The sequence below is a fragment of the Octopus bimaculoides genome, chromosome 6, assembly GCF_046866305.1.
Source record: "Octopus bimaculoides isolate indiv1 chromosome 6, ASM4686630v1, whole genome shotgun sequence".
NCBI lineage: Eukaryota > Metazoa > Mollusca > Cephalopoda > Octopoda > Octopodidae > Octopus > Octopus bimaculoides.
Genome location: NC_142933.1, coordinates 26,768,913 through 26,795,934, shown reverse-complemented (window position 1 = coordinate 26,795,934; position 27,022 = coordinate 26,768,913). Strand labels below are relative to the sequence as shown.

Here is a 27,022-nt window from a genome sequence, read left to right as displayed (position 1 = left end):
TATTACCATTTCTCTCGCCATACCTTTCACAACTGTTTCCAGTTTCATGTCATAACACTAACATCATTTTATTTGACACATTTACCGTTCTAATACCACTTCATTATTACCGCAGCATTTGCAAGTTTGCAACTTATCTACACTTACATAATAACCATTCCATTAATATTTCATACTTCACAGTGTACTCACTGCATTTCATCATGCTTATTTTAGATCATGCCCCGAAGAAAGACTTCTTCAATTGGACGCAAAACTGCGAAAGGTGCAACATCATCAGCAAGAAGGGCAAATGAATCGTCGTTGGAAACTGACATTAGACGATCACAAAATGCTGAACGTACAGCCACTTCAAGAGCACTCCAAACAGATCACCAGCGTACACTTTGACGAACTGCTAATGCTGCCTCAACTGCTGCTGCACGAGCTGCAGAGACTGAACACCAGCGTAAAGTACGACGAACTGCTGATCCTGCCTCAACTGCTGCCGCACGGGCTGCAGAGACTGAACACCAGCGTCAAATTCGACGAACTGCTGTTGCTGCCTCAACTGCTGCTGCATGTGCTGCAGAGAAGAAAAAAAAAAACCTGCTACATGACTGCTCAGGAATGCTGTGCGAGCCTCCCAGACATTACAACAAACATATATTATGCTGCAGAGTTCCATTCAACAAAGAGCTCATAGACGAGGATTTTCAACGCCATGCAACTCACGATGGTTATTAAAGGCTTTCAGCTACAACCCTAACATTCAATATGATGGCCACCCAGATATAAACATTGGAGATATGTCCATCACTTGCTCTTTCTGCAATGTTAATAAGTGGTCCAGAGAAACTCCTGCTATGTGTTGCGCTAATGGAAAAGTTAACCTCACTCTGCTACAGGATCCACCACAGCTGTTAAAGTCACTCTACGATGGCACAAATACAGAGTCGAAACATTTCCTAAATAACATCCGCAAGTACAATTGTGCATTCCAAATGACATCCTTCGGCGCTAATGTTGTTCAAGAAGATGGGTTTATGCCAACTTTCAAAGTGCAGGGACAGGTTTACCATAGGGCAGGATCGCTCGAACCTGCTGAAAATCAAGATCCTCAATTCCTTCAACTGTACTTTGTAGGTAATTTACATGAACAAGCCACCCGACGAAACTCCATTTCCAATGGCACTAAATTTCAATTGATAATGCAACTGCAAGACCTGCTGCACCAGACAAACAGCTACGTATGCAGCTTCAAGTATGCCTTGTAAACAGAAGCTTCTTCTAATTTCAATGTTGTCATAGATGCTCATAAAAGACCATCTACAGAACATGCAGGCCGTTACAATGCACCCACATGCAATGAAATAGCTGTACTCCTTCACGGTGAACAGCACAATCCCAGAGACATTGTCCTTAGGCGACGTGACACCACCCTCCAACGAATTACCGAAACACACAGATCATACGACACACTTCAGTATCCACTTCTGTTTGTTTACGGTGAGGATGGCTACCACATCGTTATACAACAGCAACATCCACAAAATCGTCATGAATATCTGAACTAGCAAGTATCCTGCATGGACTTCTACTTATTCCGATTTATGACGCGAAACTACTCCTGTAATCACCTCCACCAGTCTCAAGATCTGTTTCATCAATTTGCAGTTGATATGTGTGCAAAAATGGAATCAGAGAGATTGTGTTTCATCAGATCACATCAACAAAAATTGCGCTCTGACAGCTACATCCATCTCCGAGATGCTATCAACAATGATGCTGCTCCAACAAGCATAGGAAGACTTTGCATCTTGCCTTCCACATTCACTGGAAGTTCCCGATATATGCATGAAAGAACACAGGATGCAATGACCTTTGTCCGCCATTACGGCAGGCCTGACTTATTCATCACTTTCACATGCAATCCCAAGCGGAAGGAGATTCAGGCCGAACTCTTCTTCGGTCAAAAGCCTAAAGACAGGCATGACATCCTCGCCCGAGTTTTCCATCTGAAATTAATTACTCTCATGGACCTCATCAAAATAGGGCAAATCTTCGGACCCATACAGTGTGACATGTACACAATCGAATGGCAAAAAAGGGACTTCCACATGCTCATATCCTGCTTTGGCTCTCAACGATAATTATTAATATCCAGTACCGCTGCTGTATTCTCCTTTAGAGAGACTTAGAAATATTAATATCTCTATTTATGTATATACATATATAAACATATATAGATATGTAGGAAAGTGGTTATACGCCATTAGGTGTATACCCGCTTCCGTACATTAAATTTCTTGAAGAAACAACGGAATGCAGATTCTGAACTATCAACACAACAATATTTATTTACAGAGGAAATAGGCAGCACTTCGCCCATTTGGTTGCTGAGACGCCGTCAATGATGTTGGTGGTTATTTGTCTAGCTCCAGAGTTGGAATGTTGGAAAGAGCTGTCTCCAGAGTTGGAATGTTGGAGAGAGACTGCTTGTACGTCTGGGTTCTTCGCCGGCCGGCGAGAAAAGAGAATGATTAAGGGCGCAAAGCTTGAATATCGAATGACCACGCATGCGCACGGGACTCTTCCTGTATCCCTTCCGGAACTAGTCCCTGCGCATGCGTGGATAAGCTTTCCGGAATGTCTGCTATTAAGGCGTTACTACATGGCTCCCCCGCGCGAGTGCCGAAAGCACGAAAATAGAAAATTTGGAGGGACACCTGAGGCAAGATGGCTACCAAAACCACCCACAAGATGTGGCACAAACACACACAAAAAAAAAATCAAAGAAATGAATGTACACTTGTGAGATACATGCATGCAATGTACAAATGAATTGACAATGACAAAACAACCGTGATGACAACTGTCCAGAAAACTGGAATCACGCGATGTAAAAGTCTGAGTTGGCTTTCTTTCCGAATTACTTTGAAGGAATTCATACGATTATGAAAAAAGGAAAATTTTGTGTGTGATTTAAGGCCTAGCTAGCTGGAGTTTTTTTGGGTATTTTTTAGCACCACCACCTGACGCCTTGCCTCGTTTCTTTGTCACTCTCACATATATTACTGTTCTGTTATTTTCCGTAAGAAAAAGAATTATAGGATTACGGGTTAAAAATTTACCAAAATATTTTCTTGTTCATAATCGTATGAATTCACGTGTGTAAAACAAAAATTCGACATAACTTTCTGAAAATTCCATAAAATAAAAAAAGTTACGAGGACTTATATTGACTTTTAAAGCAGACTCCGGAAATTTTTTTCCCTTTTCTTACATGTTCAAGAAAAATAAAAGCTTTAATGCAAACCAAAGATTGTCACTTACCTTCTATAATATTCACTTGCATGGCTTTCATCATGTATACTAAGATGACTTGGTTAATATAGATATCTTTTCTTGACGCTGTCACGGTATCAGCTGTGAAAAGTTAACAATTTGCATAAGCAGTTTAGTCATGTGACAATTTCTATATCTAGTTGTGTTTCTGCGCGTTTGGGACCGTGCTGCTTTAGTAGTACCTGGAATTTTCTCGATGTGAACTTTCCAGTGCAGTAATTAGATTCTTTTAATTCCGTTTACTTTGTGTGATTTAAGGGAGATTTGGCTGTTGTTTCTAGCAACTTTTATATTTCTTCCCTTCCACCTATAAATACTTATAATTAAGTTATAAGTAACGAAATTATCATTATAGCGTTTAATTAATAAACAATAATATTCGTTATAACTTACGAATGAAAACATTATAAATAAAGATATAGTATATCTCACATTTCAACGACCAACATAAAAAAACTGGTGTCCGACCTTTTATACACATAAAATTAGCTTTAATGCAAACAAAAGATTGCCGCTTACCTTTTGCAATATTCACTCAACGATTTTTTTCTTTTCTTTCCTCTGTCTATCTTTATTTAGTCTCTTTTCAACTTATTCTTCTTCACTTTGTCATTTCTGTCAATCCTCTTCTCTCTCTCTGTCCGCTACTCTCTTTATATCTTTCTTTCTCTCTCCCCCTCTTTCTCTCACTTTTCGTTTGCATTTCCATCTTACACTCACCCTCCTACTACTTCTATCATTGCCTCTCTTTCGCTTCCACCTCCATCTTCCGTACCCTTCTTCCCTGTCTACTTTGCCTATTCTTCTCTACCGTCTCTTCATTCTGGAGATCATTCTCAAGTTAAATTTACCACCATGTTCGAATTCTCATTAATTCATTAAATTAGTAATGATGATGATGAAGATGATGATATACATACATACACACCTTACATATATACCGCCCACACACATGACAAACATACATGCGCGCCCTCACACACACATATAGACGAACGCACATATACACACACACACACGCACAGTGGTAGAGATACACACCTTACACAGCCTTATACACAAACAGACACACACACATATATACAGTCCAAAGCCAATCACACACAGCAGCCATCGAAACCAATTACTTGTGCACTGGAGTATTTGTTTCGATGAAAGAACAACATACTCGACAGTTTTCCTTGCGTTTGGCCTTGATAGCCTTTCGCAACTGCCTTAGAAAGGTGGCACAGTACAGCACTCTCCATTGATGGTGAGAGCCTTTGAAAATAGTCAATAAACACGATGCTTTTTGCAATCCAAAATACTGAGGCCATCACCTTCCCTGCAGATTAAACGATCTTGATGACCTTCTTTAGAGTAAGTGTTGAGGAGTGTCTCCACTGTTAGATTGTCTCTTATTCTCTAACTCAAAATGATAAACCCAACACATTTAAGGAAACTGGATTTGTCTCAAGCAATGTCAGATATTATCGAAATGTGATCAGCCTGGTGCCCTTTTAATCAGGTGTCAGAAGAAGCAACACCCACCAAGCAGAAACTTTCATCATGCCAAATTTATTGTGTAGAATATTCTCAGCTCTCACACGTGATATGCTAATAACGTTGGCAATTTATTATTTTTTTTTTTTGTCCAGTGGAGGCAGTTGCAGACTGTTCAGATCATTAGTCTTCTCAAAATTATCTCTGCTCAAATCAGTTAATCAGTTTTGCACTGTTGATAAAACTGGAGCATCATCCTCCGATATATCAACATGTTCTTGGGGACTAAATCCTTTTTCTACAGGTACTTGATAACAGCACGATGTCAAATTTTGTTCATCTTGAAGAGAAGTCACTAATAGTTACTTTTGAAGTTTTCTCTGAACATTCAAATGTCAGTTTACCAAGAAAGAAATAATAAAGCTATAAGTAGTGTTAAAATGGAAGTAAGCTGAGTTTTTGCATCACTCCATAATTCACACATATATGAAAAAAACTGTATCAACATATTCCAAAAGTTTTCCTATGCTCACACGTTTTGTTAATGAAACGTTTCATGAGGATGTGCAAAGTGTTTTCATTGTATATTTTTTTATGTACATGCATTATGGCACAATGTGTAAGACGGAGATATCACCCACCATTTCTTTAGGGTTATAGTTAGGCTCTATAGGAAAGTGGGTTATACATCTTTAGATTGTATACCTGACTTCCTACTATAAAATTAAGAATATAACGGAACGCTGAACTCCAGACTAAACAACTTAGTTGGTAGTAGTAATTGTTGTCGTCACGGTGGTAATCTTGGTTGGCGCACGACGCTGATGGCGAAAAGGCTGTTTGGTGATGAGTGTTTGAAGAGGTACGCTTTTACAGAACGATCGACAGACAAATCTCTGTACGTCCATTAGCGAAAACCTCGAAGAAAAATTTTCTTAACCCAAGATGAAAAAACGACCGTATGAAATGAATAACAAGAGTTATTGTGTGGCATAAAAGATGTATGTGTAATGTGAGAGTGCGAATGCGACATATAAAAACATAATAAAAAGCAGGCCGTAATTCCTGTCTGTTTTTCGTGAGTGGAAAAAAATCCACTCTAACAGAGGCGAGAATAAAAACCGCTCTTGTTGAGTCGTGTTGACTATGGTTGGAGATGTTGGTAATCCGTAGTTCAGTCTCCATGGCCGTATTTGTTCTTTAGTCGAGTACACCAGTTATAAGTTGGTAGTCCAGAGTCCATGCTGCGTTTTTTCTTCGTCTGGGGTCACCAGTTATAGGAAAGTGGGTTATACATCTTTAGATTGTATACCTGACTTTCCCATATAAAATTATGGAATATAAACAGAACGCTGAACTCCAGACTAAACAACTTAAACAACATTTATTCAGGTGGTAAATATATAAACATCTTTACTTGTTGTTGTTACCGCTTCTGTGTGTATGAGCATAGTGCTGGGATGTTGTTCTATAGATGTGAGCGAGCTGTCGAGCGTAAGTCCGAAAGATGTAGAGAGACAGCTTAAACACACGTCCATGCTCAATCGCTGGCCAGCGAGAAAGAGAATGAATTGAGCGGGAAACGCTTGCTTGTTTAATTCTACGCATGCGTAAGACTACGCATACGCAGGCGTTACTACAGCTCCATATTAGCTTTGATAGAACTGTAAGAACGACCGTGCGAACTCAAAAAGGAGATATGGTGACGAATGGAAAAATAGAGGACTCCTTTTATTTAAACGTGTCACACGGTCGAACACAAAATAATATATCAAAGATGATATACACGATATGTTATACTACGATAACATAGATGACCAGTAATGAAAGACCACAACCGTATAAGATGAATAACAGAAATATTTATTGTAGCATTAAAGTGTATGTCTGTGTGAGAGTGTGAATGCGACATATAAGAACATAATAAAAGACAGGCCGTCATACAAAGAAAAGTGTGTATGTGAGATATTACAGCAGATAGAAAGTCAGTACACGTGAGAGTTTTTATACCAGTTCTTAAGTACACAATAGGATGAGTCTGTATGTGAAAGTAGTTGAGGCTGTGAGTGTGGCAGAGCTTATCACTAGTTGTGATGTTGGCTTCCATGCCAGGGCCTTGAGGACAGACGTTTATCGCAGGCTGAAATCTCTTGTCTGTTTATTATCGTGGTGAAGCTAAGTCACCTAACAGAATCGAAGAGAGAGATGTGCCGCGGTGGTTTAGTTTGGTGTACATAGTAAGTCGTGTTGACTATGGTTGGAGATGTTGGTGGCGAAAAGGCTGCTTGGTAGTAGTCGTAGTCTCGTGTTGCTGATGTGGCGACGGCGGCGGTAATCGTTGGCTGGACGAAGCTGTTGAAGTGGTCGCTGGCTGATTGTTGCTGCTGCTGTCGTGTGGTACACGGAACAGATCTCAAAGAGAACTGAACCGAGACAAATTTGCTGGGTTTGAGTTGCTCTATTTAAAGCATTCAGGGGGCTCCAAGACGGTAGTAGAAAAACACTATCACGTGACCTTATTACGGGCTGTGATTAATCAGTTTGCGTTCTGGCGGGAACGGTTCGAAGAAGTTGCCGCTTCGAATAATAATCAGTCACGTGATGACAAGGAAATGGGTTCTCCGCTTCGCCCGCGCTTGTTTATATTTAAATTAGAAGAATGGCGATAGCAGTTTTGTATCTAATGGCGATAGGTAGTTTCACTACAGAACAGACCTATAATCAAAACCATTCCGGCTGTGACCTTTCTGTCGTTTGTGTACTTAAGATTACATTGACCAATGTTTTCTGGGGTTTTTTTGAGAGTCAAGTGTGACATGAGAGAGATTTGGCCACTACTTCTGGCAGGTCAAACACAAGTGACTGCAAAATAGTTTCTCATTTGCTTTGGTAGATAAAGGTGAATGACATTTTTATGCAAGTCACTCTTGAGCATTTTTTTATGTTGCCTAGTGTTTTGGGTTGAGTTCCATGTGTGACATCTTAGACAACTGTCTTTTCCTATAGACCTGGAAGAGGGTGGGGGCAAACTAACAATATCCTGTGCAGCAATGGATTAACTATTAAGCAAAATAAGCATATGCTTCAGGCATCAAGGGATGGGGGCACCAGAGAAATGAAAATGGTTTACGGCACAAAAGAAATCACTTTAAACTTGTTGGAATAATAATAAGCAGAAGTTTTACGTAAAATTAATTTTAACAATATCATCGAAAACTTTGCAATTAAAAAGAAAACCAAAAGAGAAAACTTTTCAAGTATAAATAAAGAAGTGGAAGTATACAAAAATAAACATTATTTCCCATCTTACTGTTAGTTTTGTTTCATTTTGAAAAATAAAGATTTATTTTATGGTTTATTATTGTTTACATCTTGAACCTTGAAGGCACCGAAACCTTTTAAGTGCTTAGAGCCTCTATGGATCTTAATCTGGTCCTGTATTCTGTGAGTGAATTTGGTTGATGGAAACTGTGCAAAAGCGTTTTGCATCTATATATCGTGGCACTCCGTGGAGGCGCAATGGCCCAGTGGTTAGGGCAGCGGACTCGCGGTTATAGGATCGCGGTTTCAATTCCCAGATCGGGCGTTGTGAGTGTTTATTGAACGAAAACACATAAAGTTTCACGAGGCTCCGGCAGCGGGGTGGGTGGTGAACCCAGCTGTACTCTTTCACCACAACTTTCTCTCACTCTTTCTTCATGTTTCTGTTGTGCCTGTAATTCAAAGGGTCAGTCTTGTCACACTGTGTCACGCTGAATATCCCCCGAGAACTACGTTAAGGGTACACGTGTCTGTGGAGTGCTCAGCCACTTGCACGTTAATTTCACGAGCAGGCTGTTCCGTTGATCGGATCAACTGGAACCCTCCATGTCGTACGCGATGGAGTGCCAACTACTATCGTGGCACTCCATTGGTCATGATGACGAGGGTTCCAGCTGATATGATCTACAGAACAGCCTGCTCCTGAAATTGACGTGCAAGGTAATACAGGTACTACTCATTTTTGCCAGCTGAGTGAACTGGAGCAACGTGAAATAAAGTGTCTCGTTCAAGGACACAATGCATCGCCAGGAATTGAACTTGTGACCTTACAGTCGTGAGCTAAATGCCCTAATCACTAGGCCACGTGCCTTCACACACACACACACACACACACACACACACACACACACATCTTTTTATCAAAGCTGCAAAAACTTCACAAAAACTACTCTGAGTAGCAGTTTTTATGATGTTTTCGCAGCTGAGTGGCTGTGTGGTAAGTAGCTTGCCTACCAACCACATGGTTCCGGGTTCAGTCCCACTGTGTGGCACTTTGGGTAAGTGTCTTCTACTATAGCCTCGGGCCGACCAAAGCCTTGTGAGTGGATTTGGTAGACAGAAACTGAAAGAAGCCTGTCGTATATATGTATATATATGTATGTGTGTCTGTGTTTGTCCCTCCATCATCGCTTGAAAACCGATGCTGTTGTGTTTACGTCCCCGTAATTTAGCGGTTCGGCAAAATGAGACCGATAGAATAAGTACTAGGTTTCCAAAGAATAAGTCCTGGGATCGATTTGCTCGACTAAAAGACGGTGCTCCAGCATGGCCACAATCAAAAGACTGAAACAAGTAAAAGAGTAAAGAGTACTCTATCTTCAGTATTCAAGTACTATTTTTTCCACCATGTTTTGCCATTCTGTGCTTACTTGTGTATATATAGTCATAATCATGGGTGTTGTCAGTATTATGTAAATGGCGCCTGTGAAACCTTCGTTGTGGCTGTTGCCAGTGTCATGTAAATGGTACCCGTGCTGGTAGTACATAAAAAGCACCCATTATACTCTTGGAGGGTTGGCGTTATGAAGGACATCCAGCCATAGAAACGTGCCAAATCAGACTGGAACTTGGTGCAGCTTAGCCATGCCAGCTTGGAAAGTAGTTGTTAAATGATGGTGATGATGAATATCCTCTCCCATCCTTTGGTTGTCTCCCATGAACACTTCTAAAGGCTTTACACCATCCTCACCCTTACTTAGGGTTTATCTCCTATGTAAGGTAGTGATCATATAGTGCCAGAATATGATAGTGTAGTGTATGCAGGTTGAATTGAAGGCTATTGTTTGTTTATGAATTCCGCCGAATGCGAGCTTTCTTTTCAGGTACATGATGCTGCTGTCCCCTGTCCCAGGGTTTCACGGGCCCACACCTCCTACACCCTCAGGGTTGGCACTCTCAACGTTGGCACACTGAAAGGTAGGTCTGGTGGGATTGTTGAGATGCTTGAACGGAGATGTGTCGATATCTGCTGCCTCCAAGAAGTAAGGTAGAGAGGAAGTTCCGCTAGGTTCCTCACAGGCAAAGAACACAGGTACAAGATTTTCTGGGCAGGGAACAAGACGGGGTCGGGGGCATGGATATACTTCTTGTGGAGAAATGGATGGATAAAGTAGGTAGTCAGAGTATGCGATGCAATAGAATACTTAAGATTAGATTAGTGCTTCATTATGGGTTAGCAACCATTATCTCAGCCTATGGACAAAAAGACCGATTTTATGACACCCTCTTGCAGACTACCTCTGTGACGAATGACAGGGACCTTCTCTTTGTGGCTGGTGACTTCAATGGACATGTTGGACAACATACAGGGGGCTTCCATGGCGTACATGGAGGCTATGGTTTTGGTTCCCGCAATGAGGAGGGAACCAGACTGCTGGAGTTCTGCGATGCAAATGATCTTATGGTTTGCAACACTAACTTCAGGAAACTTGCCAGTCACCTACTCACCTACCGTTTTGGCAGACACACTAGCCAAATTGACTGCATCTTTGCCAGTAAAAGGGAAAGATGGCTGCTTATAAATGCCAAAACCTTCACAGGCGAAGAATGTACCCCACAACATAGACTGGTAGTTACTGACTTCAAGATCAGGGCTAAGTGGTTGCCCAGAAGATGACCAGCATGGAGGAGAAGGGTCTGGAAGCTTAAAGATCCTGCGAATGGACAGATTTAGAGACATATTTCTCGAAGCCTTTGACGAAATAGAAGGGGATATAGCTTCACAAAAGGTAGAAGACAACTGGAGGTTTCTATGGGACAACCTGCTGAGGGCCAGTGACCAGATATGTGGATGGTGCAAAGTCACCTCTCAACCCAAAATAATGTGGTGATGGAACAATGTTGTTGACAGGGCTGTTAGAGAAAAGAAACAGGCTTGGAAGGACTGGAAGAATGGTGGTAGCAGGGAATTGTATCAGACTGCCAGAAGGAAAGCTAGGAGACAGGTTTATTTAGCCGGAGAGGAAGCAGATAAGAAAAAATTTGCCAATGTTCTGTGCTATGAGGACCAAAGACTTGAGGTTATTCATGTTGCAAGATAGTGTGTGAGAGAGAATCGTGATGTCATAAGAGAGAAATGTGTCCGCATGGATGGTGGTTCATTTGCACTAAACAAGGCTGCAGAGAGAGAGAGGTTTGGAGATGCCATTATGAAAGGTTGCTCAATAAAGAGAATGAATGGGAGAAAGAGAGTCTGCTGAATGTCAACCCAACAGAGGGACCAGCTATCCGAGTTGACAGTACTATGGTAGATAAAGCAAGAGTATGAAGACAGGGAAAGCCCCCAGCCCATCAGGAATCCCTGCAGAGATGCTCAAAATATCTGGCAGTGTTGGCTATAGCCTAGTCACCCATATAGTTAACCAGGTGATACACGAAGGAGTCATACCCAATGACTTGTGTAGCAGCACCATAGTCACCTGCTACAAAGGAAAAGGTGATGTTTAAGATACAAATAATTTTCAGAGGTATCAAGTCGTTGGATCAAGTAATGAAGGTCATGGAGAGGGTCATAGCCCAACTAATTAGGGAGAGAGTCAGTTTAGATGAAATGCAATTTGGGTTCTTGCCAGGGAAAAGCACTACTGATGCTATATTTCTGGTAAGACAGCTGCAGGAGAAATACCTAGCCAAAGATAAACCTCTGTACCTGGCTTTCGTTGACATTGAGAAAGCTTTTGACAGGGTCACCCGATCCCTTATCTGGTGGTCAATGAGAAAACTAGGGATAGATGAATGGTTAGTGAGAGCTGCACGAGCCATGTACAGAGATGCTGTCAGTAAGGTGAGGGTTGACAACGAGTTCAGTGAAGAATTCCGGGTAGAGGTAGGGGTCCACCAAGGTTCAGTCCTCAGCCCCTTCCTATTTATCATAGTCCTCCAGGCAATAACACAGGAATTCAAGACGGGATACCTCTGGGAGCTCCTCTATGCTGATGACCTTGCACTAATTGCTGAGTCACTATCAGAACTAGAGAAGTTTCAGGTGTGGAAGCAAGGACTAGAATCAAAGGGCCTTAGAGTCAACCTAGCTAAAACCAAAGTTCTAATAAGTAGGAAGGCAGACAAACCACAAACCCCTTCAGGCAGATGGCCCTGCTCGATCTGTAGAAAAGACGTAGGTAGAAATTCTATAAGATGTACCCAGTGTAAGCTATGGACATATAAAAGGTGCAGCAATATCAAAGGAAGGTTAACTAGGAAGATAGTTTTTGTATGTGGCAAATGCTCAGAAGCAATAAACACTGAAAATGTGCAGAAAACAACTTCTGTCACATTCCAGGGAGAAAAAACTAGAAGTAGTTGATAGCTTCCATGACCTAGGTGACCAAGTCAGCAGCTGGGGAGGGTGCGCTGAAAGTGTAGCTGCTAGAATAAGAATAGCTTGGGCAAAGTTCAGAGAACTCTTACCTCTGCTGGTGACAAAGGGCCTCTCGCTCAGAATAAAAGGCTGACTGTATGACGCATGTGTACGAACAGCCATACTACATGGCAGTGAAACAGGGGCCGTGACAGCTGAGGTCATGCATAAGAAACGAAGCCAGTATGCTCCGATGGATGTGTAATGTCAGTGTGCATACTCAACAGATTGTAAGTACCTTGAGAGAAAAGTTAGACCTAAGAAGCATCAGTTGTGGTGTGCAAGAGAGACAATTGCACTGGTATGGTCATGTGGCGAGAATGGATGAGGATAGCTGCATGAAAAAGTGCCGCACCCTAGTGGTTGAGGGTACCTGTGAAAGAGGTAGACTCTTGAAGACCTGGGATGAGGTGGTGAAGCATGACCTTCGGACATTAGGCCCCACCGAGGCAATGACTAGTGACTGAGACCTTTGGAAATATGTTGTGCGTGAGAAGACCCGGCAAGCCAGGTGAGACCATAATCCGTGGCCTTTGCCAGGAGTGTAGCCAGCCCACTTATGCATACCTTTCCTTCATTGGACACTAAACTCTGCTCGCGAAGACCTGTTGAGGCAAGTGAAATCAAAATCGAACCAAATGCGATGACTGGCACCTGTGCCAGTGGAGCGCTAACAGCACCATTCAAGTGTGATCATTGCCAGAGCAGCTGTCTGGCTTCCATGCCGGTGGCACGTAAAAAGCACCTTTTGAGCGTGATTGTCACCAGCGTCGCTTTATTGGCACTTGTACCTGTGGCACATGAAAAAACATTCGAGCCGGGTCGTTGTCAGTGCCGCAGTTCAATAAACAGGGGTTTTCAAACTTTTTGACTTGCGGACCCCCTTATATTTCAAGGCTTTACCTTAGGGACCCCCTTATAAACGCTTATGAAATTTATACATAAATATTTGCTTAAAATAACATATATTTTTACATTTATTTATTTAACAGTATTTAACAAATAGGTTTATTGTCAATTAAAAGATTTCGATTAAAAAACATATATAAAATCAAATTGCCCATAAAAAGTATTTGCTGTCCACGGACCCCCTGTCTTGGCCTTGCGGACCCCCTGTGGTCCGGGGACCACAGTTTGAAAACCCCTGCCATAACTGAAGCAAATAAACGGTAAAAGATTTTTCTTTTAGATTTATTTTATTAAGTTATTATGCTTCAAGTCAGTTCTCATCATCAGGGCTATGATAAAAGAGGTTCCTGATGAGGCCATCCTATCTTTTTTTTTTTTTTGCTATAGATATAATGTACTTAGGATTACGTTATCAAATAAATCCTTTCCTTTTTATCAAGACGGCAGAGCATTATTTCAGATAGATTTGACTGCTATTTCTAGCAGATTGAGTGACTCTATGGAGGCTTCGATATTCCTTTTTATTTAATTATTTGTTTTTTTGTTTAACCAACGGTCTCCATACTCAGCTGTTCTTGGAGTGGATGAATAGTTTCGTCGACGACGTAGTTGTCCAATCAGTCATCGTCTAGGTGTGACGTCAGAAAAACTCCCCCCCCCCACTTACTTACTACGGTTAAAAATTGCAAAAGAAGTAAAACCCCGGTAAACTTGAAATTATGGCTTGTAGATCAGCTGTACATCCAAACTCTGTCGTCTGTGATATACCTTTTAAAGGAACCATAGACACAGAAATTAGGGCTTATTTGCTTAACGAACTCATCAAATATATTTTATATGAGAAAAGCCAAATGCCTGAGATGTTTGACCAACTCAAGAAACATATCAATGTTCGTGGTAAAGTACGTATATACATACATGTAATTATTGTTTGGAATATTGGAAGTTTTTTATTCCTATTTTCGTTTGTTTTTCTTTATAAAGTTTAATATTAATTTTAGTAATATATATATAGTTTATAATGTTGAAGCATGCTTATTTCTTAAAATAACAACGTGACTTTTCCCTCTGTTGAAGTATTTAAAAGTTTTCGTGTTTTTTTTGTTTTTGTTTTTTACTTCAGGCCAATATATAAACATTTTTTAAAATACATCAAAAAATAAATATCACGATTAGTTATTTTTACATTTAAACCGAGTATTGTCGGCAAATAAAATAAACACACTCGACTGAATAGGAAACCGAATCTACGGTTCTATATAACACTAACCGAAAAATAATTTACTTTTACATAGTATTTTTTGAAATTATTAATTGTCAACGTAGGAGTCTGTACGTGGTCGTTCGATCTGCTAGAAAGAAACACCAGGAAGGATACAATGTAGTCTAAGGTACAACATTTTCGAAATAGGGAGTCGGCTGGCTACAAAAGAAAATAAATAAAATAAAATAAAAAGACGGGAGGATTACGACTGGAAAGCTTTTACAAAAGACGGGAATTAGGAAGACAACGGATTGTCCAGTCTTAAAAATATTCAACTTTTTAAAGGGAGAGCTACCCCCACCCCTTTGAAACAGTACATTTTAAAACAAGTAATTAAAATAAGATTTTAATTTCGTCCCCATAATCGTAGCCCTAACTCCTAGAACTTTGTTTCCTTTAACATTTAAAAAAAATAAAACCTTGCATGTATATAGGAATCAACAGACTTCCTATTTTGAAAAATTTCTGGTTTTGAGCTCAAGTTCCTGGATATCCAAAGACAGGATGTTCATGGCTTTAATCACAGCTCTGCTCGACCTGGAGATAAACAAGTCAACGTAAGACTTTAATTTGAGTTCAGCTTTAATAATTATGTGGATTCTTGTTTAAAAGTAAATTTTCCCTGTCACCTCGATATGCAAAGTTTGTTGCCATAGCAAATATCAGTTCATGTAGTCTTTATCACTCTCTACGAGCACAATCAATCCCAAATACTGAGATACATCCAAAAAGACTTTGCTGCTTCCTCTAGAAAACACAACAGCAACAGTGAGAAAATGGCCCTCCCCTGCAATAACTATTGGTCCGGTCCTTTCAAAAGAAATGTAACACCATTGTAGCGGGCTGGATGTGTTGTGCCATATCAATTCGATATGATGTAGCGTGTAGATGTAACGCTTCAAGGTTCTCGCATCGGAGTAACCAGTAAACATCGAAGAATCGACACTAAGAAGGAAGAAATATTATTTACATATGTTTATTTGTTTGCCCGACAGGTAGTTAAAGAGATAGTAGCAATTCTAGTGATAGTGACCAGAAGGATGGCTCACTGGTTAGTAGTTGATAGTGTAGAAAAAGGTGGTCTGTCGGTAGAGAGTGAAAGAGTAAGGAATGCACAGCGCTGACTAGAAAGGATAAAGGCGGCATCGTCTTTCTTGCGGCCGAAAGCCTCTCTTCGCATGTCGAGCGAAGGGCAAAGGGAAGTGCTGTTCTTGGTTAAAGCTGACGCAAAAGAGCGTGTTGTTCCTTGGTCATAAGAAGAAGAGATAGGAAATTCTCTGTTATATAGGCTATGGTCAGTAATGCAGGTCAGTCCTTAAGCAAAGGACTGATTTTTCCTTGACCAGCACAGGTCTTAGGGGGTCGAGTATTTCCTCATCAATCGCCTGGTGTGGAGAGGATTTCCTGCTTGTTTTGATAAGCAACAAGCAGGTGGATTTAGTTTCAAATCCCAGGCAGGGGTCAAGCTAGATCCTCACACCATTCAGCATGACTGGCATAACTACAGATTTCGGTAAATTTTGATCCTGTCACCTGCGTGATTTTCACTAAGAAAAATAACAAAAAGAAAAAACTCGGATTTTTTGCATGGAATCAAGTACCCTGACCTCCTAATATGCTGCAAACTCCTTATTTTTGTTTGGAGAAAAAAGCGGTGTGGGAGGGGGGGGGACCCATATCCTGGAATCCTTGGAAATTTTTTTTTCGTTGAATGAATTTCCAGTGACCTAATATGCTACAAAACCATTTTTGGGGTCTGGAAAACGGGGTGGGATGAAGTGGAAGCCTCGGAAATTTCACCCCCACCCCTATTGATCTTTTCACCTGCACGATTTTCACTGAGAAAAAAAAAGAAACTCTGATATTTTGCATGGAATCAAGTACCTAATATGCAATATACCCCTTATTTTTATTTGGAAAAACAAAGGGTGGGACCAAACCCCCACCATCTTGGAATCATTGGAAATTTTTTGTTTTTCGTTGACTGAGTTCCGGTGACCTCCTAATAGGCTACAAAACTCTGTTTTGGGTCCGGAAAATGAGGTTGGGTGGGTGAAACCCTCGGCAATTTCATCCCTACCCCTATTTTCAAATATTTTTTGCTCTTTTTCTTTACCCATAATTTTAGATGACATTTTGCAGAAATACGTTTTCAAGAGTGTGTGGATTACATTAGATTGAAAATTCCAAGAAGTTTGAAATGAATAAGTGAAAATGCAGAAGTTAGTGGTACCGAAGTCAGTGGACAGATAATGAATGACAAATAATTATTCTAAAATAACAACAAGCTTTATAACCCCATTCACCACCATTCAATTGTTGTATAAAGTGTGTTAATATACATATATTTAGCATTTGTACATAATATAATGATTTCATTTCAGAAAAATATTTAGCCATTATTTACTTTAATGATATTTTTGAGTCTGATTTGATTTCTCCAAGCTTGGAGTTGAATTATTTACTGAGAGCAACAGAGAATTCTTTGAATTTGAATCGATCAGTTGTAACCTCATTTCATGAATGAAGATAGTTGTTCACATCTGTATGTCATTCCAAAGCAACAGATGCAACTTGGTGGATAATTTTTTTTATTCTGAAAAATTTGAACAGAAATTATTTGCATCAACAGCATTTATTTTCTTTTTCTTTGTCACTAATTAAAAACAGGTTGTAAATTTGAATATGTAGGCTTCTTTAGCAAAATCATGAAAAAAGCTTCCAAATGACTCCAAGTTTACAACACATTATTTATAACTGCCATTATTGCCTAAACATTCATTCTGCTTCTTTAAGTTTGGAAACTTGTTCAGACCCACATTTTCCAGTTGAGAGCTGAACAGTTTTCACCTTGAATCCATCATTATTAAGCTTTCCCTGTAGTTACAAAATCAAGTAGCCAGCTATCACATAACAGGACTCTTTCTTCAGACAGTTCATTTTTCTGTTTTGAAAATTTCCTCAGTTCTTTTAGAAAACCAGCCCTTCTCACAATGGGCAAAATTACCCTATTCTAAATCTAAAATCCCATAACATGCTATTTAAAATTTTCTGACATAATGACACATGGTGTATAATGCTGTGATATGTTGGTAGTGATTGATCTGAAAAGTTTTCAAGTTGTAATCTCTTCAGTTTTACAAATCAATGACAGAACTCCAGTACAATTAACAATGTGTTTATTGAAATTTATTTGTAGAGTTTTCAATCAGACTTCATTTTATCAAATATTTTTGATAGTATTGTTTTTCTATGAAGTGACACAAGAGTGACAAGTTCTTTAAACATGTTAGAATTGCCATAAATTCTTCTTAAAATGCTTAACTAGCTTATGTCCTTAGATCCAAACCTGGGAACTGCTTTGCCTTTTCCTTGGATTAAGTCTTTAAAAAAAATGGATCAGACATATGCTATACATGACCCATCTTCTCCATGTTTGTAGCCTTATGATGGTGTAACATATTGAGGTTATAATTAAAAACCTAAGCAGATCATGATGCCAAAGATACCCCCATTCAGCTTAGTCAATAATATTGCTAATCCTGTCGGGAGAGACATGATTGTCATGCACTCATTTTCACTTGTCATCTCTTATATAATGAAAAAACAAATGTGAACATAAGAAAACCAAAAGAGCATTGTGTAACTATCTCTTAAAATAATTTGAAAATTTCAACAGCTGAGTCATATTACTTAAGTAATTCTTTTCTACAAGGATGAACTTAATTGTTCTTTAATGACGCACATGCAAAGCCACACCTAAAATAAGGTCAATCAACCAAATGACAAAGATTCACTCACATAACTCTGTCACTGCCATCAACAGAAATGTAGTGAACTTCATTGGCTCCTTGGAAATTTGTAACCAACCAAGTCATCTATATATATATAAAAATGAGAATGTGTGTCTGTCTGTCTGTCTGTCTGTCTGTCTGTGTGAATCCCTAAAACTCGAGAACTACGCAACCAATTTCATTCAAATTTTACACATGCCTTACTTAGGGTTCCAGTTGTGTTTTAGTAAAAAAAAAAATTATTAACTTCTTGCAGAGTTCGAGCACACGGCAACATAATATCTCCTCCACTATTTAAGTATTACGTGCCAAAAGTGAAACAAAAACACTCATGTCAAATACTTTCATTTTAAAAATGAAACTATTCCACTAACTGAAACAATTTCATTTCGATACTGTAGTGACAGATACTTTCACAGAGAGAGAAAGAGAGAGACAAAAAGAGAGAGATGTATATGTATACATATACATGTATATGTACACCATTTCGATACTGTAATGACAGATACTTTCAGAGAGAGAAAGAGAGAGAGAGAGAGAGAGAGAGATGTATATGTATACATATAGATGTACACGTATATGTATATATATATATAGATCTATACATACATGTATATGTATACATGTGTAGATGTATATATATATATATAGATGTACACGTAATAAGTACACATATATACATGCATACAGATATCTATACATATATACACCCATCACACACACATACACATGCACACAAACACACACATTAGTCATTTATTTTCTTATCCAAAACTACGTCAAAAGTACTGAATGGATCTTTATGAAATTTGGAAATTATATTCTTTGCATAACGGCCATAACTCCCATGAAAATTCATATATTTTTGATGTTGATGAAATTTGAACCCGAACATAACAGATGAGCATTATTTAGAAAATGATGTCACACGTTATCGAGGCTACCATTCTTTCTGGATGTGCAAAAGGGGATGACGTCTTTATTCCAAGAATTCCTCTTACTCCATCAGGAGCAGACATTCCTTTTACATTCAGAAATTCAGAAGACTACAATTCCCCCTTCGTGTGACTTTTGCCATGTCCATAAACAAATATCAGGGTCAAACACTGTCTGTAGCTGGTCTTCTCTTGGAAGAGCCCTGCTTCTCACATGGACAACTGTATGTTGGCTGCTCAAGAGTGGGCAGCAACAAAAAACCTATGCTCCACAAGGGAAAACAAGGAACATAGTTTACAATGAGGTGTTATAATCACAACAGCAAGAAAGTATGTACATGATCACCTTCTTTTACGAAACTTCATTGACTTTCATATATTTATATTGATATACATATATATACGTGTGTTTGGGTGCGTGTGTGTATATACATCTCTATATATAAAGATGATGCGTAGTCTAGACGGCGTTTTTAGATTTCATTATTCTCTTTAACCCGGGCAACGCCGGTTATTTCTGCTAGTTGATTATAAAATACTGGCAGAATCATTAGACAAAATGCCTTGCAGTGTTTCTTTTGGTATTTTTATGTTCTGAGTTCATATCCCACCAAGGTCTACTTTGCTTTTCATTGTTTCAGGTAGATAAAATCAGGTATATAAAATGTGCCTAAATTAGAAACAGATAGGTGGTGGATTGGCAGAATTGTTTAAGCACCAGATAAAAATACTTTTCAGCTTTTCTTCTGGCCCTTTATGCTCTGAGTTTAAATCCTGTTGGGTTGCTTTTCATCCTTTTAGGGTTGATAAAATTTGATGTATTTGAATAAAAGGGGTTGATGTATTTGACTAACATTCTCTCCTTAAAATTGCAGGCCTTATGTCCAATTTAAGGATTAATGTTTTTATTAGTACCTTAATTTAAAAACAAAAATTATATAACTAGAGCTGGCTGTTTGACAATATGGTTTAAAATAGACTGCATGGTAAAATGGGATTGTAATAGTTGGAATGCTTTTGGCCATACAGCTAGCTCGGAGTTAAAACAACCAGACCAGTCCTCAATGGACGTACACAATTTATTTTCATGCTCATGACCAGAAGAAATACCAAGAAGTATTTTTATCTGGTGCTTAAACAATTCTGCCAATCCACCACCTATCTGTTTCTAATTTAGGCACATTTTATATACCTGATTTTATCTACCTGAAACAATGAAAAGCAAAGTTGACCTTGGTGGGATATGAACTCGGAATATAAAAATGCCAAAAGAAACACTGCAAGGCATTTTGCCTTATGATTCTGCTAGTATTTTATAATCAAAAATTTGGTTGGTTACGAGTTTCCAAGGAGCCAATCACAAGTTGGAATTATGGAGTTGTAAAGTTTACTTTTTCATAAACATTTCAGTAAGTAAAATCATAATGGTATAGATGCTAAGCATTTTAAACTAACAAGGGAGCCTCTATAGCAGTCATGAGCAAGCTGTAGTTAGTGGGAATTTCTGAATAGCATGCCAATAAACAAATACCTTGAATTTCTAAGTAGTGTGGCTTGCCTGAGTATAAGCTGTGTCTTGCAGTTTATCAAGAAAGGCTGTTCATGTCTGTGCTATATTGTCAGTCAATTTACTAGAGATAGAAACAGCAACCAAATTTTCCTTAAATTATATCTTACTATGTTAAACAGATGGATATATTGAGCAATGCTGATACAGCTTGGCACCAGTGACGTCGCAACTCATTTCTACAGCTGAATGAACTGGGGAAACACGAAATAAAGTGTCTTGCTCAAGAACACAACACGCAGCCCGGTCTGGGATTCGAACTCACAACCTCACGATCGTAAGCTCAACACCCTAACAACTGAGCCATATGCCTTCACTTCTGACTCTACCAATCCATCAAAAATTCAATAAATGTTTATATTAAATGCACTAAAACTTCTTTTACATAATATTCCTTGTTGAAATGGGCGTAGAAAGTCATCAAATATTTTATATATTTCAATTTTATTTACATAATTTTTACTTAATTTTTCATTTCCATATTTTCAGTTTTGTTTCCATTTTATATTCATATATTATAGTTTTATTTTTTGTTTTATTTTATTTTTTTTCAGAATGCAAACCCCAAGAGTTCAAACAAGAATGACAGACAGGCTTTCTTACTTTATTCTAGCTGTGAAAAATTATTTGGAAGTATTGTGGCTAATTTCCAAACTTACCCCCAAATCCAAGAGTGTGCCATTATCCTTGGTTCCTCATCTCTCAGCCCCAAAGAGGTGTTCCACATCACTTTTCCTCCTGCAGACTCTAGTCAACACCCACAAAAGCCCCTGTCTGCCAAAGACTGCAAGCGATTTCTTTTCTTACAGATTTTTGCAAAGGACCCATTCTTTAGTGGTTCAAGCCTCCCATGTACCAATATGCACGTGTTACTGCTTGCCCCACGACAGCTTAAGTTGACTGGCTTCTCTGCCAAACCCGTCTACAAGCCTTCAAAACGTGGACAACATTATTACTTGAACTTATTACAAGATAGTGAGCAAGATGATGATGAAGTCTCTTTCCATCCTAAACACAACTACAGTCTTGATTTGTCTGGGTTCGAACCACTCACGCCATCCAAGAAAGATGACAGTGTCCTGAATGATTTTCATGCCTTAAACCTTTTGGACGATGACGACAACTCTCAAATATGGTATCAGGCAAACATTAGTGTGAAAGGTTATCATGCAACTATGCCAACAAATTTATAGCTCACATACTTTCTGAAAAGAATTTGGCTGAAATGGATGAGCAGGATATGAGTATTTGAGATTCTGGATTATTAAAATTGATAGTGATGGGATAAAATGACTTGTGGTATTTATATTCTTTTATATTCTGAGTTCAAATCCAACCAAGGTCAACTTTTCCTTTCTTTCTAGGGGTCAATATAATAAAATACCAGAGAAGTTTCAGCATTGATTTAATTAACTATACACCTTTCCCCCCAAATTTATACCTTTATTTGTTTTATTTCTATTTTTATCATCATTATGAATTTATGCATGTGTATGTATATGTGTGTATAGAGTTTTAACACACACACACAAACAGAATTGGATGTTTCTATTAAAGAATGAGAACAATTCAAAACTATATTATGTATAGAGTGGATATATTAATTAACATAATGACCGGTTTGTAATTAGTCCTATTTCTTCTTTAGACTTTGTTGGAGAATTCTAAAGTGAAGGAAACAGGACTAGTTTTGTAACTAATCTTAACACACGCACATATATGTACCTATATATACACGCACACACTTAATCATGTGTTGCTTCTGGTTTAACTTTTAATTTAATATGGTAAAAGAAATACCTGTAACAGTTGGTGTCACTCCAATGAAATTAACCTGATTCTCTGTGAAAATTAAAAAAAAACCTTTACCTAGTTGATCTGTCCTTTATTCTAGGTCATAGAGAATTGGGTCTCCGATCAGATTTTAATGGTCAGATATCACAAATCACTATATTACTTATGCCTTTAAATGAGACATGAATGTAATAATATATTTCACTCTCTGTATAACTATAGCTTTTTAATTATCAAATAACATGTTAATTATTAACTGGGCATATCTTCTTAAACATATTTTTTACTTTCCTACCTGTTGGCTGCCCTAGGTGAAACTACTTTGTCTTTGTTTTAGAGGTTGGATCACATCCATGTACAGCAGTATTTGCTTGGTGATCAAACTCAGAGGCCATATAAGAGAACATTCTCTTATGACATACTCAGTCCGAGAAAGGTGCCCTTCACATCACTTCTGTACTTTTTGTCTGTTGAGTAACAGATGTGCAAGTTAGGTATGTTGAGGGACATTCTTCTTGAACTGAGGTACAAGTGTTATATTGCATCCATGAACCATGTCAATGTCATGTCAGAAATCTTAGAAACCAAAGTGATCATCACCATACCAGAAGAATATGAGATGGTAACAGAAGATGTATTTACCATGACAAGTCAATCAAGTTGCAGCTGTTAAGGTGTTTGAGGTCTTGTTTGGTTTGTATTTCCAAGTGAATAGGAACAAGTGTGTATTTATGAGGAAAGTGGCCAATTTCAACTAGAAATGAGCTGTGTAAAAGCTATTCCTAAAATGTCAAACAAACATTTACATATAAAGAAAGCCTCCTTATTTATTGTCTTACATCCAGCTCCATACTGTACATATTGAGTTGATCTTTGAAAATATTTTTCTTCATTCCACTAGGCTCATCAGGTATTTGCCAAGTGCAAAAGTACCTCTGTTGTTTCAAGCCATCAAGATCATTAAGCATGACAATATTCATCCCATTTTTTCAATGTCCTCCAGAGCTAGTATCTATCTTTGCCAAACTATATCTTTCTTTACGGAGATCTGTCTTAATCTTTGAAAATCCACTAAAATTTGTCTCATTCCAAAGAAGAGCAACCTCTCTGACTTGCTTTCATTTCTAACATCTCAATGATGATGAAAACATTCTTTAACAACCTCTTTCTCCAACACCATGACAAGTACATTTTCCATAAAGCCAAATCAACCAGGGTCCTTGTGGGCCCAGCTAAAGAGAAATTTGTTAAAAATAATGTTGCCATCATCAGTTGCCAAACATTTGACCATCTCTAGTATGCGAATCTAACTAAACTGTCTGCCTTCTTGTCAGATTGCATCATCACTGCATATGCTGATGGAGCTTTCTCTGACCCACACTACGTCATCCTCTGGTGTGCTCTATATTTGGGACAGTACTGCTACTACACAGACATCCTAGTCCACTTGCAAAAGAAAGCATTCTACTGATTGTCATGGAGCTGCTCACCAAAACATTCCAAACTCTGGTCCTCATGCATGCTGTCATCTCATTCTGTCTTTTCTATCACTTCTACAAACGGTGTCTGCTCCTTTGAGTAGGCTTGGGTTTTTTTCATGGGACCCTCGTTTCTTCTCTTGGCACCCTTATTGTATCCAGGTTCTACACTAACCATCTCACTCAGATCTTCCTTATCTATAATTTTCTGAACTTCTATCACTTCCTATGTTTTACATAAAATTTTCAACAGTTGAAGAAAACCGTTAGCTGCATTAATTTCACTGACCTTAGGAGGGCCTGCAAAGGTCAAGGAGTCAGTTCCTTCGTTAAACTGTGCAGTTAAAAAAAACCCAACTTTTTTAATGCTTATATTGCCTCTGTAATCTGTTACTGCCTAACTGCTGTACCTTAGTTCATGCTTCATTTAATCCAACTGGAATGTCTGCTCTTTTGATTCTTATTAATGAGATAGGTTATCGTGCTTAGATGACTCATCTGCTGCCAACTGTGTATGTGAAGGACATGTGATATTTTGGCTAATGGATATATTGAAGCTGCACCTTCTACAAATCAAACCAAGCTTAATTGCCTTTTGGCATACTTTTTTACTTGTTTCAGTCATAGAACTATAGAACTAGTCCAGTAACTTTTTGATACTAGATTGTAGATTGTCGAGTGCCCACTACTTTCTACCAGTTATCTAATGCAGCTAATTCAACATTGGCTTCAAATTTTGGCACAAGGTCAACAATTCCAGGATAGGGACTAAGTCAAATCATCCCCATTGATCAACTGGTACTTATTTCATCAACTCCAAAAGGATGAAAGATGAAGTTGATCCTGGAGGCATTTGAACCCAGGATGTAAAGACAGACTAAAATGCCACAACATATTTTCCCCAGTGTTCTAATGAAGCAGCTAATTCAATATTAACTCTTGCATTCTCTAGAAGGTTAGTGAAAGTCATGTGTCAATTTTCTGAAGTACACTCTGGGCATGAATGAAGATAACTGAGCAGTCTTTTCTAGAGGACTTGAGCTGGTATTTATTAAAAAAAAAAGGGTCTTCCCTGATCCTGTCTACAGGTTCGTAAATCTAGAGCTTATCCTTATTTTCAAAGTTTAAGTAGAGAAAAATGAAATGCCAGTCTGTCGTAGGGTTAAAATTCTGGTACCAATGGTATTCTTTCAGCCAAGAGTACTGGTACAATGTGAAATGAAATGCCTTCTCTGTCTGAGAATAAAATCTTGATTCTAATGTGAGCCAATGACTTAACCACTGTCAGCCATGGGCTTGTAGGCCTATTTGGCCAGGGTTTATCCTAGATTCCGTGGTGTTTAAGTGACTGAAAGTACATGACTCTATCCCAAATACGATGCCAATTTCTTACAAGGATTAAAAGTTACGCTAGTTCAGTTTCTGAGCATTGTTGAATTGTGGAGTTATTCCATACGACTGTTGCCACACAGGATGAATATAACTTAGTTGAGTCTTGCTATCTTTTCTGGGATGAAAAGTCAGACAGTTTTCTTGTTTCATGGCAGTGATGGACAAGACTGAGAGAACAGAGCTTTTCTTATCTGGCCACTTCTTGTCAATCAGAGGAAGTGTATCTTCCAGTAATCACAACAGATCAGCAAAAGAGTTTTTTTGTGGTTATTTGGTCTGCTAGAAGTAGCAACCTATTTGTTCCGAAATATACTCTGTCATGAAAAGGATAGAATGTAGTGGATAATGTAATCCTAGATACTCAGTGCATGAGTGAAGGATTGGATGGTCAAGGCTTCAACCAATAGGTTTGTTGGAGCAGGGTTGGTTCGGGGGCTAAACAGCAACAGAATTAATCTTAAAATGACTTAGTTTAATTATGCTTCAAAATAGTTTCTCTCTTTCTCTCTCTCTCTCTCTCTTTCTCTCTCTCTCTCTCTCTTTCTCTCTCTCTCTTTCTCTCTCTCTCTCTTTCTCTCTCTCTTTCTCTCTCTCTTTCTCTCTCTCTTTCTCTCTTTCTCTCTCTCTCTCTGTATATATATATATATATATATATATATATATACTGAATTTTTATGCTTTATAAGTTGATTTAAATATATCGCAAAAAAAAAAAAGTCTTTTAGTGTTGATAGCAGTTATCCGCTTCAGAATATTGTTTTTTGACTCACAGTGTTAAAAACCATTGTCTTTTTTTCTTTTTTCTGTTTTGATCCCTTTATAGGGGAACCATGATAATATATACCCATAATTTATTACAGTAAAGATGACATATTTATCAGAAAACGTGGATTTGTGTCTAAGGAATTATTCCTATATTTAAAAAAAAAAAAACTAACCTGTACATACTAACATGCAATTGTAGTTTTTAAATTTATTTTTAAATGAAAATACAGAAATTCTATTTGATTTTACATTATATAAACATATATTTTATGTTCCTATAAAACCGTTATGTATTCTCTTATCCTATGACCACATCACATAACTTGGAAATGTGTTAAATGTGTCAAATACAATTATGTTTTATACAATGAAGCCTTATTTTCCATTATGTTCTTTTCTTTTTGAAGTGAACAAAGAACTATTAGTTCAAAAGTTTAGGCGATTAATTGCTTGGAAATAAATGATTTTTATATATCTAGAAGCATTTCCTGACTTTAAGCTACTGTAACCAGTTCAGTAGATAAGACCACTTAGTAGGATGACATTATTTATGAGAATATTACTCGAGTTGAGATTGATTAGTTTCCTTGTCAAGCCACTTCTGTCACTAACTTTCAGTCCTTGAAAAAGCTCA

General features: G+C 38.3%; 2 protein-coding genes and 1 pseudogene across 5 annotated transcripts in view; 2 read left to right on the top strand and 1 right to left on the bottom strand.

The window, feature by feature from the left end:
• The window catches only part of LOC106869802 (uncharacterized), a 41,722-nt gene extending 35,348 nt beyond the window's left edge, over positions 1 to 6,374 (bottom strand). For 2 of the 4 annotated variants that reach the window (XM_052968966.2, XM_052968968.2), the window contains exons 1-2: positions 3,847 to 6,374; positions 3,316 to 3,408 (exon numbers count right to left, since the gene is read on the bottom strand). In XM_052968966.2, coding sequence (XP_052824926.1) covers positions 3,316 to 3,349 — 34 coding nt within the window. In that variant the 5' untranslated portion in view covers positions 3,350 to 3,408; positions 3,847 to 6,374. The remainder of the gene's footprint in view (positions 1 to 3,315; positions 3,409 to 3,846) is intronic. The other 2 variants (XM_089353632.1, XM_089353633.1) reach the window with 1 other exon arrangement.
• Positions 984 to 2,265, top strand: LOC149134980 (uncharacterized; annotated as a pseudogene).
• Positions 6,375 to 14,058: 7,684 nt separating the features above from the next.
• On the top strand, positions 14,059 to 25,034 carry LOC106873679 (MAD2L1-binding protein). The gene is made up of 2 exons (XM_014921144.3): positions 14,059 to 14,301; positions 21,514 to 25,034. The coding sequence occupies exons 1-2, from the start codon at positions 14,119 to 14,121 to the stop codon at positions 22,150 to 22,152; spliced, it is 822 nt and encodes a 273-aa protein (XP_014776630.1). The 5' UTR covers positions 14,059 to 14,118; the 3' UTR covers positions 22,153 to 25,034.
• The last annotated feature ends 1,988 nt before the right edge of the window (positions 25,035 to 27,022 follow it).

Coding starts and splice junctions, on each gene's coding strand:
- LOC106873679 (XM_014921144.3), top strand. CDS start 14,119: ATGGCTTGTAGATCAGCTGTACATCCAAACTCTGTCGTCTGTGATATA. Junction 14,302..21,513: donor ATATCAATGTTCGTGGTAAA/GTACGTATATAC, acceptor ATTTTTTTTCAG/AATGCAAACCCCAAGAGTTC.